The following is a 14,962-nucleotide window of genomic DNA, read 5'->3' on the forward strand; positions in this document are numbered from 1 at the left end:
CGCATGTGCTTCGATATTTATACGGATTGTATGTTGTATGCGTGTGTGCCGCGTGCACGTCAGGTGTCATTGTTGATTGAGTATTTGGGTGTGAACAAAAATGGAAAGCATTTAGTTTGTACATTATTCGGCTATTTATTGACAAGGTAATTGGAATCACTTTTATTTTTTTTTTATGTTTTTAAAATTTATTTTATTTATACTTTGATCTAAAATAAAAATTATATTGTGAGTTAAAACATATTAATGTTGCACTGAAAAAATTTATTTATTAACTTGTTAAAAAATATGTATTTGTATAGCTCAAAAATACGTCCTCATAAAGCCAACGGAGGCACCGCCACCAAAGTTATCTTCGTCAAATTTGTCGCCAACACCTACGAATGTCAGCTCTATCGAGTGAGCCAACCATCCCTGCCGGCCAGCCGAGTCATCCACATGACTCTTAACTGACCGACCATCACTTGTCGGGCATAAAACTTCCAGCCGACAGACCACTTAGACTGGCCACCCACTGTTGGCATTCTATTCGGCATCCACATGCCAGTCAGCCCCCTGGGCTAGCCTCATGGAGACCAACTGGTCTGCCGCTTGGGCTGGCCATCCTAGTTGGCGACCACTTGATGGTCCTCCTGCTAGCCACTAAGAGTCGGCCACATAAGGAGCACTCAGTCAGCCATCCTTAGCCGACCACGTGAAGAACTTCGGCCAACCACATTGCACCTAGAAGGTCGACAACCCTAGGTCGGCCACATTAAGAAGTTCGACCGACAGGCCGCCTTGAGTCGGCCGCCCTCCAGCCGACATGACGCTTTGGCCTGCCACCTGACGCCGACGAATCCAGCAATGTGAAAGAATTCCAGGAGGATCAGGTCGAGTAGAAAAAAGACCGGCTAAAGTACCCCTCATGACTCCTCTTATAACAGGGGCATAAATGTAATATCACGCCCCCTCTTTATTTCTCTATAAATCGAAGATCCACTTGGCATTTAAAAATGGTCACTTTAGACTCTCTCTCTCCCCCTCATATAAGGAGCTTGCTCCCCGTCTCCCTTGTAACATAATTTTTTGTGAAATAAAAGGGGTCGTCGAGCCCAAGAACAACTATATTTTGTTGTTTATTTATGTGTGAATTTTTTTGCGTATTGTTTTGCACAACACGTATCACGTGAATTAGTAGGCTTAACTAATAAATTAGAGATGAAATCAAATTTAAATATTAATGTGAGCAAGCATGATGTTATTCCATATGGAATAATTAGGTTTCATTAATCCGTTGTGTAATCTTCTACACGATGCTCAATTATACTAACCAATATTTTCTTTCTTGATTTTCGATATCATGATGCTCACTATGGAAGCCCAATTGAATGTCACCGCCGACGCCAGCCATAGATCTCCTCTTTGTATTTTGTTCTCTCCTGCTTGCGTCCCTTGAAAAAAGGATAATATGAGAATGATTGGGCTTCAGTATTTAGTATAGGAATTGTAGCTTTGACTTTGTTAAGGGCTTCAGTATTTAGTATAGGAATGAAGCAGGGAGAGCAGAGAGTAGGAGCATACAAATCCTGTGAGTTCCATCACAAATCTCCCCATAAAAAAACATGTGTATTTTCTTGGTCTCGAAGAGGAAGTGTTGGCCTGAAGGCGAACCGGTACTCTATTATAGCTACCAGCCAACAACCTAGGCCAGAAACCTCTTCAAGGTGTAGCCGACTGGTCGATCATATCACCGTATTTGATGTCTCGCCCAACTAACTGGCCACATCAGGCAACGTTAAAATGGTAAAGTAAAGTTGAACAAGTACAGAGATTTTTATAACAACAATATTTTTTTTATAACCTTTATATATATATATATATGATTTTTTTTATAAACAAAGCATTTTTTTTATAAACAAATGAACAAGATAACATTTCTTACTAGTGAGACATCAAGTTGATAGAATTGGCTGAAGGTTGCCTCAAATAGTCGAATGTTAGCAAATAAAGATTTTCGTCCAGGACGAGCCAATAAAGATTTTTCTCCGGACGAGCAAACTGTTAGGAGTTATGATAGGAAATAATTTATTCTTATAAATAAATTATTTCCTTAGAATTAGAGTTATGATAGGAAATAATTTATTCTTGTAAATAAATTATTTCCTTAGAATTAATGATATATTTATTTCCCTATTTTACGTTATTTCCTATATCTCCTACTAATTAATGTGAATTAATTATTAGAGATATTAAGTGTTATACCCTTCCTTTCATATCATTTTTTTTTATTATTTTTCCTATTATGGAGTTCTTGTAAGGGTTATTTATACCCTCGTTCATATCAATGAAATAATCAAGTATTCTGCATTTTTCTGAGTTTTAACATGCTATCAGAGCATAGTTTCGTATTCTAGTCGTCGACCCTCCTGTGAGAATTGTCGGACTCTCTTCCTGCCATCCTCTGTGCAGGAAGGGAGAGGAATAAAGATTTTTTCTTGATCGAGAGAGGCAATTGAGGAGGATAGTGGGATTCCGACGACACTAACTCCATTTTCCAATTCGACGTCAACTCGACGACTCCACGGGGGAGATCCGCTCGGACCCCAATCTCAGCTTCGATCATTTGTATCCTCACACTAAGGCCATCATCAAGATCATTTCAAGCAAATTCAGTAAACTTGGGAGGGCGGCACTAGCGAAGCCGCCACCCGGAGATATCGCTATCATGAATCGGACAAGCCGTCCATTTCTCCTGCAGTATTTTTTCTTCCCTGCCAAAGCTTCAGGGAGAGCTGCGTTTCCAGCCGACAATTTCTTATGCAGTTTTTCTTATTCCCAGCCAAAGCGTCAAGGGGAGCTGCATTTCCAGCCGGCTATTTCTCCTGCAGTAATTTTTTCTTCCCTGCCAAAGCGTAAGGGGGAGCTGTGTTTCCAACCAGTTATTTCTCTTATAGTATTTTTTCTTCCCTGACCCAAGCGTCAGGGGGAGTTCTGTTTTCAGCCGGTTCTGTTTTCAGCCGCCTCAGCCGCCCTTTCTTCTGTTGCTTTCTCTGTCAACAGAATTTACTGGGTGTGATTTACATGGTTTTTTTCTGCAGCCAACGAGACAATCACAGTCAACTAAAAGTCAATTTTCCTGTAGGTTGTCTCTTTCTCTGCAAAACTCAAAATTCAGCCAAGTCTGAATCCAGCAAATTCAGTCAAGCCAAAATCTCTCTTCTATATCAAAACATATGGCAGACAAAACTCAAAATTCAGTCAAGCTTAAATCCAGCAAATTCACCCAGGCCTGAATCTCTCTTTTAGGCTGAAACATATGACATATAAAACTCAAAATTCAGCAAAGACTGAATTTAGCAAATTCGATGATCCAAACGACCAATTTTTTTTCACTACTCAGCAAATTAAGAATTATTTACATACATTTCAAACTTGAGAGGGGGTGTTAATAATTATAATAGCAAGTAATTTTTTCCTATAAGAAGTTATGAGGAATAAATTATTTCCTTAATATAAGGAGATATTTATTTTCGTATTTTATATTTATTTCCTTTAATTAGAAATTATTTATTTTCCTATTTTATGTTATTTTTTATATCTCCTAATAATTAATATGAATTGATTATTGGAGATATTATTTGATATATTTTTCCTTTCATATCATTTGTTTTTTATTATTTTTCATATTATAGGATTCTTGTAAGAATTATTTATACCCTCGTTCATATCAATGAAACAATGAAGTATTACACTTTATTCCACATTATTATGAATTTCAACAAATGTAAAACCTTGAAGAGTAGCAACTGACTTGAAAACCAATCTACTTCATGGAAAGGTATCCATTATAGTTCATAGGGTGTTGAGTTATGATTCCCTCCAAAATAACTATAAAGCATATCATGCTTGGCCAAGCCAATAATAAAATCAAAACCAACAAGAACTCCACCCTAATCAAAGTCAAGGAAGCCCAGTACTCCAAATTTATTAGCATAAAAAATAAGAGCACAAAATTACTTCTACTACGCTACCAATTATACCTCCAACTACCTCAAGTAATGTTGTCAGGCCATTAGCTTTGAAAACTCTTTCATATCTCTTAATAATTAATGTGAATTAACTATTAGAGATGTTAAGTGTTATACCATTCCTTTCATATCATTTATCTTTTATTATTTTTCCTTTTACAAGATTATTGTAAGGGTTTACAAGATTATTGTAAAAGGGTTATTTATAATCTCATTCATATTAATGAAAAAGCGTGTATTCTACCACATTATTCTGAGTTTTAACACAAACAAAGTCACTCTTCCAGGATGAACAAATAAAGAGTCTTCTTTAAGACGAGCAAACAATGACACTTCTCCAAGACGAGCAAATAATGGCTCTTTTACGGGATGAGCAAACAATAATCACAAGCATAAAGAATCTCGTCTCTAAATTTGACACGATTAAAACTCTGGAGGTGTTTCCCTTCCAAGTATTGACAAAGTCCGCGAAGGGTACGGCGCAAATCGCTCTAACAATGAGTCTCAATGGTTGTCCTCACGAAGACAACGACAAGATTCGTTTAAGACCTGGTGAAAGACATTATCTAACCAGGACGACGAACTAATCCAGCAAACGAGACATGACCATCAAGCCATACAAGCCAAAAAAATAACCAATGGAACATATGAAAATAAGGAAACTTTTCATGAGTTTTTCTGAAGTAATCAATCGTAGTCCTGTATGGAGGATTCTTTATCTTCCCCAAGACATTAAGATCCTCTCCTTTATTTTTTATGTAATATTAAAGATTTGAAACTTATTTATGTAAATATAAAATTTTAGCTATTTTTTATGAGCCAAGATGAATTCTAATCTTACATTAAAATTCAAGGTATTTTGATAATTTGATCTTAATATTTATAGTCCATGGACGGAATCTTAGGTTCTATTTGGGGCAGCTGCAGCTTATTAAATAATCTGTTGATAATCTAGGTATGATGACTATTACAAATTTTTATTTTTTTTGGAAAAACCAGTTCACAGTCTGAAAACTGCCACTGCACCTAGATATGTGCGGTGTGAAAATGTTATTTTCAGCATTTTGAAAATGCATAAGATGTCAAAGCGCAGTTTACCTAAACAGACCTGGTGCGTTTTTAAAACGCCGCCGCACCAAATAAGCTGACTCAAATGGGCCATTAATGTTCGCATGTGCTTCGTGAAAATTCTGAGCTCTCTAATTTTATATATTTCCTAACATTTCTTCTATTTTTGGCTGTATTGGTTTCTCCTAGATGAGTGAGGTTGAAGCATCTTTTCATTTCTTTGATCAGTTTTCAGTGCTGATATTATTATGTTTTAGCTATTGGATCTATGTCCATGTTTAGCTTTATGTGGGCCGAAATCTTCAAAAAAATATATAATGTTTTCCTCCGCAAATAGTTTGGCCAAGCTGCACGCCTCCGTCAAGCCCAGGTCGTCTCAGAATTTTTTTTCTCTAAACCCTTGGGTTAAAGCAGCATGTGCCACTCTAGTCTCCAGGCTTTGTACTCCCAGCATTTTCTTTAGGAACTTAGTGATGTAGGAGGGTAGGCTTTCATCCTGCCCATGCTTAATCTACCATAAGGTCTGTAAACTATGTCAGGAACATACTTTTGAAATCAGCAAATGAATCAATCACTCCCACGGGTAAACAATTGAACCACCCGAGGACATAGTCTCTTAGCAAGGTGTAGAATAACCAACATTTCAAAGCATCGAAAATTTTTAGGAGACAGACTACATACTCAAAAGAGGTGATATGACCAGCAGTGTACTCTTCTAATGTAGGAATTTTAAACTTCTCCAGTGGTTCAACATCTGAGATTTGTCGAGAGAACACATTCTCTGGTCGGCGATGCACGCTCATTATGTTGTTTGTTTACTAGTGCAAACCCAACAGTGTCTTGGTATTGAGAATCTGTGAATTTCTTCTACTTCTGAGCCGCTTGACAGCCTTGGGGTTTGGGCTCTACTTCCCATAGATTATGCTCTTATGAAACTTGTTTCCTTCCACCAAGCACTGCCTGAGTCAGTTTTGCCATCTGTCCCATCATCTCATCATTTGTTGTTGAACAAATTCTCTAGTCTGATCCATATTTTCCGGTTCTCTTGTGTAAGTTTCATCTTTGTGTTGTGCTCTTCTTCTCGATGTCAGGACTACACTTATCACGCCTTTCAAGATGTTAAATATGAGTTTCTCTTGTGGGCCACACAAAAAGTAATAGAGCATAGAAGAAGAGTAAGAGAGAGGGCTAATGAACAATAATTAGAACAAGTGTATTAACATTTCTCCACTTTTATTGGCTAAGTTTGTGTAACCATTACTCTTAAAATGACGTCCTATTTATTTATAAAGGAGGCATGACTCATAAAATTAGACAGAGACCCCTACTCTAATTGGGATTGTACGACGTATTACAATTTTTTTGATTTGGTGGGGCCCAAGGATCACTCGAGGTTTCAATCCGGTGAACTAGACGGCAGGGATGAGGCAACCAATCTTGTTGCCCACCTGTTTTAATGGGACCATTCGGTCGCCTAAGGAGACAGGTGTGGTTGGCCAATCGCTCCTGTGAAATCTGTCAATTGTCGTTAATTCACATGCATAAAAGATTGTCTACTGGAAATATACATCGCCGGTTAACTAGAGTTTCAGGAGATGCTTACCCATTTCAATTGCACAACTCCAAATATCGATCGATTTCAATTTAGCTCTCTGTCGGATGCTCCGACTGCCAAAGTCAACACCCTTGGGTTGAAAACTGCTCTCCAAGCCTCGCATGGGTTACATTTTGGAGTGGGTCTTTATCAGTTTTGCATGAATAAAGTTATGAGTGCTCTCACTTTTCCCACCCTAAAAGAAGCAAAAAGGGCAGAGTCGAGCGGTTGTTGACCAGCAGGGATGGGAAGAACTAATGGCCAATGAGGAAACGCAGGTTGACTTTCAATGCTTTGCCTCTATTTTGACCATATGTATTTTAAGAAAAATTTTACCCAACATAATTTTGTTTTTTTTTGTGTTTATTTTCCAAAAATATTTTCTAAACAAGTAATTTACCGAAGCAATGCTACTATGATATATAAAGTGTTAGTTAGATAATACAATATATATCAATTCAGCAAGCATGTTCCATTAAAGAAATCTCCCAATCAGAACATATATTGTAGTTATTATTTTAAAATATATTTTATTTTTTTATATAATTGATACACCACCAACAAATTTTCATCATCCAACACGAATCTCGAAATGATATTTTAAATGATATTTTAAGCAAGAAATGATATTTTAAGCAAGAAACATTTAAATCTTGAGAAAAAAGCATTCAGAGTTCTGATTTCAACAATATTCTAGTCAAACTGACATGTTCAATGAGACGGGTCTAATAATATGAAAACTAGCACAATCCAAGTCAAATCAAGCTCATATCAAGTCATTAAATCACAGTTAGAGGATTTATGAATACTTTTAGAAAGTCAAATGACTGTCAAATATGACAAGTTTATACTCAATTCGAGCGGCTCGACAAAACAAATCCAACGAATCCATGATCACTCAATTCTAACATCATTAAGGCACTCAAATGTTCATTAAATGTCGTATGATCGAGGGAAGCTCTCCGAACCGTCTGATCAAAATGGTTCATATTTCTGCATTAATTGCACCCTGAACACTATTAATAGAGCTCTATCCCTCTCTTGAGGGGTGAAGAAGTCTAGAGAGAGTCTGAGATCTTGAGGAGAAGCTGCAACTCAGCATCACCACCAATCATCGTCGACCACCGCCGACCTCCGTAGTCGACCACCTCCGACCTCCGTCTTCGACCGCCGTCGATAGCGGACAACCACTCCGACCTCAGACGACCACCGCCAACCGTCGTCAACATCCACCTACCGTCATCAATCACCACCAACCAGACGCCATCAGCCGACATTGTAATATGAAAAATATAGTTACCATTTCCCGTCTGTGGGACAAGAAATTTATGTAATCATCAATCAACAGTGGATTTCCGCAATTGGGCCATGCCCCGTGGTTTTCCACGTAAAAACTTCTGGAGTCATCACCACTTATTTTCTCTTTCATCTGTGTGTGTGTTGAACTTTCGTACAACGCTAAGACGATAGTCTATTCTTCTACCACCGTAAATTTTCTAGCAAGCATCAATAATCATTTATGTAATTTGCTCAAAAACTGAGTCTAATCTATAAATATGAGAAGCCATATAAAGCGGAGGGGAGGGCCCATTCTAATCTCAAAGAATTGCACTATACTTTTTCTAACCATTTCCTCATTACAAAAATATTTCTCACATCTTTATTCTTCTCCCGTAATAAATTATTTCCTAAATGATATGATATTACTGATAATGCACAATTCAACCATTAAAATTTCAATAATAATGAATAAAATAACCCCTAAAAAATGGATGGCATAGATGCAAATTCATTGAGTATCCTCTTCCTTGCAGTTTGGATGGAATCCAAGGACTTGCCAGGGCTTCACAAATTGATAAAAGGAAAATTTACATGCATTCCACACAACTCTTATGTATTTAAATATCCAACACCCAAAATTTGATATTTACACTTATAATATGTTGGTATCATAAATTTATCAATTAAAATGTGTATTTCACTTAGAAAAAGATAACGAGAATGGTATTTTTTGATGTGATGTTAAAATTTTGAGTGAATGTTTAAATGTTAGATGTGTAACTTCATAAGAATTGTGTGATATGCATGTAAATGCCCCCACGATAAGGAAAAAAATATTACCTACTGAGTATCAAAGTAGCTCTGCGTCCATACTAAAATAAATTCTTGTCACGTGTATCTAATTGGACTCACCTAAAAAATGACGAAAAGACTATTATCATGGTGTTATTGCAAAACAACTCCAATAACACCGCAATAATCTCGCGGTTTCATTTCAATAACCTCGCAAAATAACTTGAATAACTCTACAATAATATCACAATAACACCGGTGATCAATGCTAATCACCGTCTGGAGGAGCATGCAAATAACACTGCGGTAACACGTCTATAATCCTCGCAAAATAATTTCAATAATATCACAATAATATTGTAATAACACCCGTGAACAGTATTAATAATAGTGCGTGAGGATCATCCAATAATATTGAGGTGTTTATTAGGACGTAATTGACATGTTTTCGTCATTCCCAATCATATACGGCGTAACAAGCTTTTATCGGAGTCCGGAACCAGACTCCATTTCTAAAAAATTTTCCACGATAAGTAGCCCATGTGGCCCAATCAAAACCTTAAACAAAGAGTAATACAACAGAACCGAGCTGCTGTGGCACACTACACGCCGCTACCTCTAGCGTCTAACCTCATCTCCATTACAAGATCCAATTACTGCAAGGTAGCAGATTTCGCTTTGAATTCCTCCCTTCGTTATTCCACAGGGTATCTCCGAACATCTGCTTCAGGTTCTCGTTGAATTCTGCGGAATTGATTCGATCGCCATGGAAGCCGTCGCCTCGCTTTGTTCGTCTCCTTCTCACCACTTCAAAAATACGATCTTGGAATCTCGATACCGCGTTCTGGCTTTCAGCCGCTCCACCAATTCTATTTTGGTCGACAAGAAGAGTTGGCTCACGGTTAGGGTTTCGAAATTGGTTATTTTCTTTCTTTTTCCCATTGGTCTAGTTTGTATATGACTAGTTTCCTTTTTTGTTTATTTCGATGGATTTGAGTAGGGTTGCCGTTCGTTTTCTGTATCGGGGAGGCGTTCTGTTTGGATGATAGGTCGCCGAAGGTCCCATATCAGCGCATCGTTGTCTTCTTTTGAATCGGAGTCGTCGTCTGATGATTCAGCTCCTCTTGCCCCTCTGCAACTGGAGTCTCCGGTTGGCCAGTTCCTCTCGGAGATCCTCCTCAGCCACCCCCATCTTGTTCCCGCTGCTGTTGACCAGCAGCTACAGCTACTTCAGACCGCTCGCGATGAGGATAATGGCAACGACGAGTCTTCCTCTTCTGGCACGGACCTAGTTTTGTATAGGTATGCTGATATGTTCATTTTGATTTGGTTGAATTTGTACTGCAGGAAAGTTAAAGTTGGGATTTTTTTGCTTGTGTTCTTTAGGAGAATTGCTGAGGTGAGGGCAAATGAAAGGAGAAGGGCTCTTGAAGAGATCCTGTACGCTTTGGTCGTCCAAAAGTTTGTAGAAGCTAATGTCCCGTTGACTCTTCCAATATCTCAATCTGCAGATCATTCTAATAGCGTGCATCGACGTTCTACAGAGGAAGAAAAACTGGCGCAGCTCCATTCTCCCGAGGCTTATGAGATGATCAAGAATCATCTCACTCTCATTTTAGGTCAGAGATTGGAGGATCTGAACTCGGTTGCTCCAGTCAGTAAGCTTCGTGTTGGGCAGGTCTATGCAGCCTCTGTCATGTATGGGTATTTCCTTAAGAGAGTGGATCAGCACTTTCAGCTTGAGAAATCAATGAAGACCTTACCATGGGGATCCGAGGAGGAAGAGAATGCTATCCAGAAGGCAATTTCTGATGAATCTAGGCCTTCAGCTCAAGCTGCAAATTCCTTATCAAAGTTGCCAACTTTGCATTCACCAAGCTCAAACTCGAGTGGGTTTGAGGGTCGGGCCAAATCATCTCGCTTGAGATCTTATGTTATGTCCTTTGATTCTGAGACATTGCAGAGGTATGCCACAATACGGTCAAAGGAAGCCTTTAGTGTTGTTGAGAAGCAGACCGAGGCATTATTTGGGAGGCCCGAGATAGTAATCAGCCCCCAAGGTGCCATTGATGACTCTAAGGACGAGCTTATCAAAATAAGCTTTGGAGGATTGAAAAATCTTATTTTGGAAGCTGTCACGTTTGGATCTTTCCTTTGGGATGTTGAAAGCCATGTAGAGTCAAGGTACCACTTTGTGACTAATTGATCTTGGATTTTCTATCGAGAAGCAGGCTAATTAAAACATCTAGCTTTCCTGGATTAACTTCTCACCTTACCATCAGACTAGAGATCTTTTTTGGCCTTCTTGTAGCGACTCATATTATTGAGCTTTCATTAGTTGGAGTTTGGTTGGAGGAGGAAACACATCATGTCATGATTTTTTAACTGTTATGAGAAAAAAATAAAATGGAGAGCACTGTTGTCACTTTTTGCGAAGTATATTGCATTTATATCATGTTATTTTGTTGGTGTTTGCATGAGGCATATTCATTAAGTCATAATGGATGTAGAAACTTTTTTTGTGCTTGTTGTATTTAATTTGATCAGCAAATCCTTCCATACTGTCTAGAGACTTCAACATTGTATTGCCTGCATCTTGATTTCTATCGCTTTTCTACCAAATTTATGTTTTTGTTTACTCTCTGGTGTAATCAGAGAACTGGGCTTTTTTTGTTGGAAGGAAAAAAGTGAAAGATCCTTTATGTCCATTATGAAAATATTGGTTTTCTTAGTGCTTGAATTGCACAATGTGTTTGCTACTTATTCGCAGATTGTTTGATGTGTTACTATTAATGATGACTCATTTTGTGTCTCGCTCTACTGTTGGCCTTTCTAGATTTAGTGTGCTTGTATTAAATTTGTAGATAGTGGCTGTGATAGTTTTTCTGAGGTAAACTACATTCTTAAATTGATTTACCGTTTTTTTTAAAGCGTTGGGCTCCTTTGCATCAAATGTTCTTCTCTCAAGCTTTGGTAGTTTAGAACCAACATTTCCTCAAGTAAATTACAAAAGCTCAACAAAATAGTAATTGTAAATTGGCTTAAGCTTTTTTTTGTAGGAACATTACTTGTTCCTCTGTTATATGATTATTGATTGCTTGGAGAATTTTTCGAGCATCTTGTGTTGTTTGAATACTTAATACTCTTAGTGTATTTTTGTACATGTTAGTTTTTGGTTACTCTCAATGGTAAATTATGAAACAAATATTAAGATAGGAACTTGGAATATAGGTACTCTCAATAGTAAATTAATAGAATTAGTTGATATTATGATTTATAGGAAAATTAATATCTTATGTATTCAAGAAACTAAATGGGTTGGAGAAAAGGCTAAGGAGATTGATAATTTAAATTTTAAACTTTGGTATTCTGGTAAGAGTCGCACTAGAAATGGTGTAGGTGTAATTATAGATAAGATTTTGAAAGATAATGTTGTAAAAATTAATAGAGTTGGATATAAAATTATAGCCCTTAAGATTATCATTGATACTAAGATTTTTAATATTATAAGTGCTTATGCTTCTCAAGTAGGTTTAGATACAGTGTCTAAAGATAAATTTTGGAATGACTTAGAAGACTTAATACAAATGATACCTCTTGAAGAAAGAATTTTTATTGGAGGAGATTTAAATGGACATGTCGGTAGTGTGGTAGAAGATTTCAGAAATACTCATGGTGGCTACGGTTTTGGAGTAACTAATGAAGAAGGTAGAGCTATTTTAGATTTTGTTTTAGCGTATGATTTTGTTATGACTAATATTTTATTCAAGAAAAGAGATAAGCATCTTATTACTTATAAGAGTGGATCTAATAAAACACAAATTTATTATTTTCTTATGAGAAGAAGAGATCGTCGTGATTGTAATGATTGTAAAGTCATTCCAAGTGAAAATTTAAATACCCAACATCGTTTATTAGACTCATCATCGTATAATTAGATGAAGAAACTTAAAAGACACAAATAAAATTATTTTTATGAGTAAAATTCAAGATTTCAAAATTTGAGATATTCATGAAGAAACAAGTGTTATGTGGGATAAAGTAACAAACATTAACAAATTAGATACTAAGGAGGGTGAAAAATATATGTATAAACTAGCCAAATAAAGAGAAAAGAAAAGTAAAGATTTAACTCAAGTAAAGTGTATTAAATATGAAAATAAAAAATTACTTTTCTTAGAAAAAGATATTCAACATAGGTGGGTGGGTTACTTTGATAAATTTTTTAATGAAGTTTCTGAAAATACGATCGACCTTAGTGATTTTAATATCGTGAATAATAATAAAACGTTTCATTTTTACCGTCGCATTAGTAAAAAAGAAGTTGATGAGACTTTAAAGAAAAACGTTTCATTTTTACCATCACATTAGTAAAAAAAAAGTTGATGAGGTTTTAAAGAAAACCAAGGGTGGAAAGTTTGTAGGACCTGATGATATCCCAATTGAAGTGTGGAAATATTTGGGAGATTTGGGAGTTTCCTAGCTTACTAAACTCTTTAATATTATTTTAAAAACTAAAAAGATGCCTGAAGAATGGAGGAACAGTATTTTATGTATGCTAGAGTTGTTACTTGTGTTCAAACTGAAGGAGGATTGACCAAATATTTTCCTATTTCTGTTGGATTACATCAAGGATCGACTTTAAGCCCATATCTTTTTGTTTTAGTTATGGACGGTCTTACTGGACATCTACAGGAGGATGTATCTTAGTGTATGCTTTTTGCTGATGATATCCTTAGATCGGAAAGATGGGGATGTTAGTAGTAGAATTCAAGTTGGTTGGTTGAAGTAGAGGAATGCTTTGGGCCTTTTGTGTGATAGAAAAGTACCGCATAGACTGAAAGGAAAATTGTATAAGACGGCGGTGAGACCTGTCATGCTATATGGCGTTGAATATTGGCCTTTAAAAGAGAAGCATAATAATAAGTTAAGTGTTGCCGAGTGAGAATGATTAGGTGGATGAGTGGCTTTACACTTGGAGACAAAATGCAAAATGAATTTATTTGTGATAGGGTTGGTGTAGCTTCTGTGACAGACAAAATTAGAGAAAGTTGTCTTAGATGGTTTGGTCACATTAAACTCGACCATCTGATGATCCGATTAGGAGAGTAGATGTTTTAGATTCGACTTGTCTTAAGAAAGACAGAGGTAGACCTAGAAAGACTTGGGCTTATTGTATTAAAAATGATTTTAATTTACTAGAACTAAATGAAAATATGACACTAAATAGGACACAATGGAGAAAAAGGATTCATGTAGCCGATCCTACATAGTGGGATTAAGGCTTTGTTGTTGTTGTTGTTGTAGCTTTTGGTTACTCTCAAGTAACTTACATAAAATTTAACAGAATAGTAATTGCAAATTGGCTTAAGCTTTTCTTTGTAGGAACATTACTTATTCCTCTGTTTTATGATAATTGATTGCTTGGAGAATTCTTTGAGCAACCCTATGATGTCTGAATACTTAATACTCTTTCATGCATTTTTTTACCTGTTAGCTTTTTGTCATGATTTTTTCGACAAGTTTTACGCTGGCTGTCGACTACCTAACGCAACCCTCCACTTTTCTCATCCGGGCTTGGGACCGGCAACGGCAGTGTTAATAAAAATTGATTTTGCTTTAGCGTTTGATTTTGTTATTACTAATACTTTATTCAAGAAAAGGGATGAACATCTTATTACTTATAAGAGTGGATCTAATAAAACACAAATTGATTATTTTCTTATGAGAAGAAGAGATCGTCGTGATTGTAAAGATTGTAAAGTCATTCCAAGTGAAAATTTAAATACCCAACATCGTTTATTAGTTTTAGATTTTAAGATTAAGAGTTGTAAAATAAAAAATACTAGGACTCATCATTGCAGAATTAGATGGAGAAACTTAAAAGATACAAATAAAATTAAATTTATGAGTAAAATTCAAGATTTCAAAATTTGGGATATTCATGAAGAAGCAAATGTGATGTGGGATAAAGTAACAAACGCTATTAAACATGTAGCAAAAGATGTTCTTGGAGAATCAAAGGGAAAAATATTTACAAATAAAAATAGTTGGTGGTGGAATAATAATGTGCAAGAAAAGATAAAATATAAGAAGTTATGTTATAAAAATTGATTTAAATGTAAAAACTTAGAGAACTGGAGAAAATATCAAACGGCTCGCAGGGAGTCTAAAAGAACAATCTGTGACGCTAAAAATTATGCTTTTAATGATCTTT

At 36.4% G+C, this 14,962-nt stretch overlaps 1 protein-coding gene across 1 annotated transcript; it reads left to right on the forward strand.

Moving 5' to 3' along the window:
• The first annotated feature begins 9,305 nt into the window (after positions 1 to 9,305).
• LOC110021518 (UV-B-induced protein At3g17800, chloroplastic-like) lies at positions 9,306 to 11,307 on the forward strand. The gene is made up of 3 exons (XM_020720044.1): positions 9,306 to 9,646; positions 9,746 to 10,047; positions 10,132 to 11,307. The coding sequence occupies exons 1-3, from the start codon at positions 9,512 to 9,514 to the stop codon at positions 10,949 to 10,951; spliced, it is 1,257 nt and encodes a 418-aa protein (XP_020575703.1). The 5' UTR covers positions 9,306 to 9,511; the 3' UTR covers positions 10,952 to 11,307.
• Positions 11,308 to 14,962: the final 3,655 nt, after the last annotated feature.

This window comes from Phalaenopsis equestris, unplaced genomic scaffold (assembly GCF_001263595.1).
Source record: "Phalaenopsis equestris unplaced genomic scaffold, ASM126359v1 Scaffold000134, whole genome shotgun sequence".
In the NCBI taxonomy this organism is placed as follows: Eukaryota; Viridiplantae; Streptophyta; class Magnoliopsida; order Asparagales; family Orchidaceae; genus Phalaenopsis; species Phalaenopsis equestris.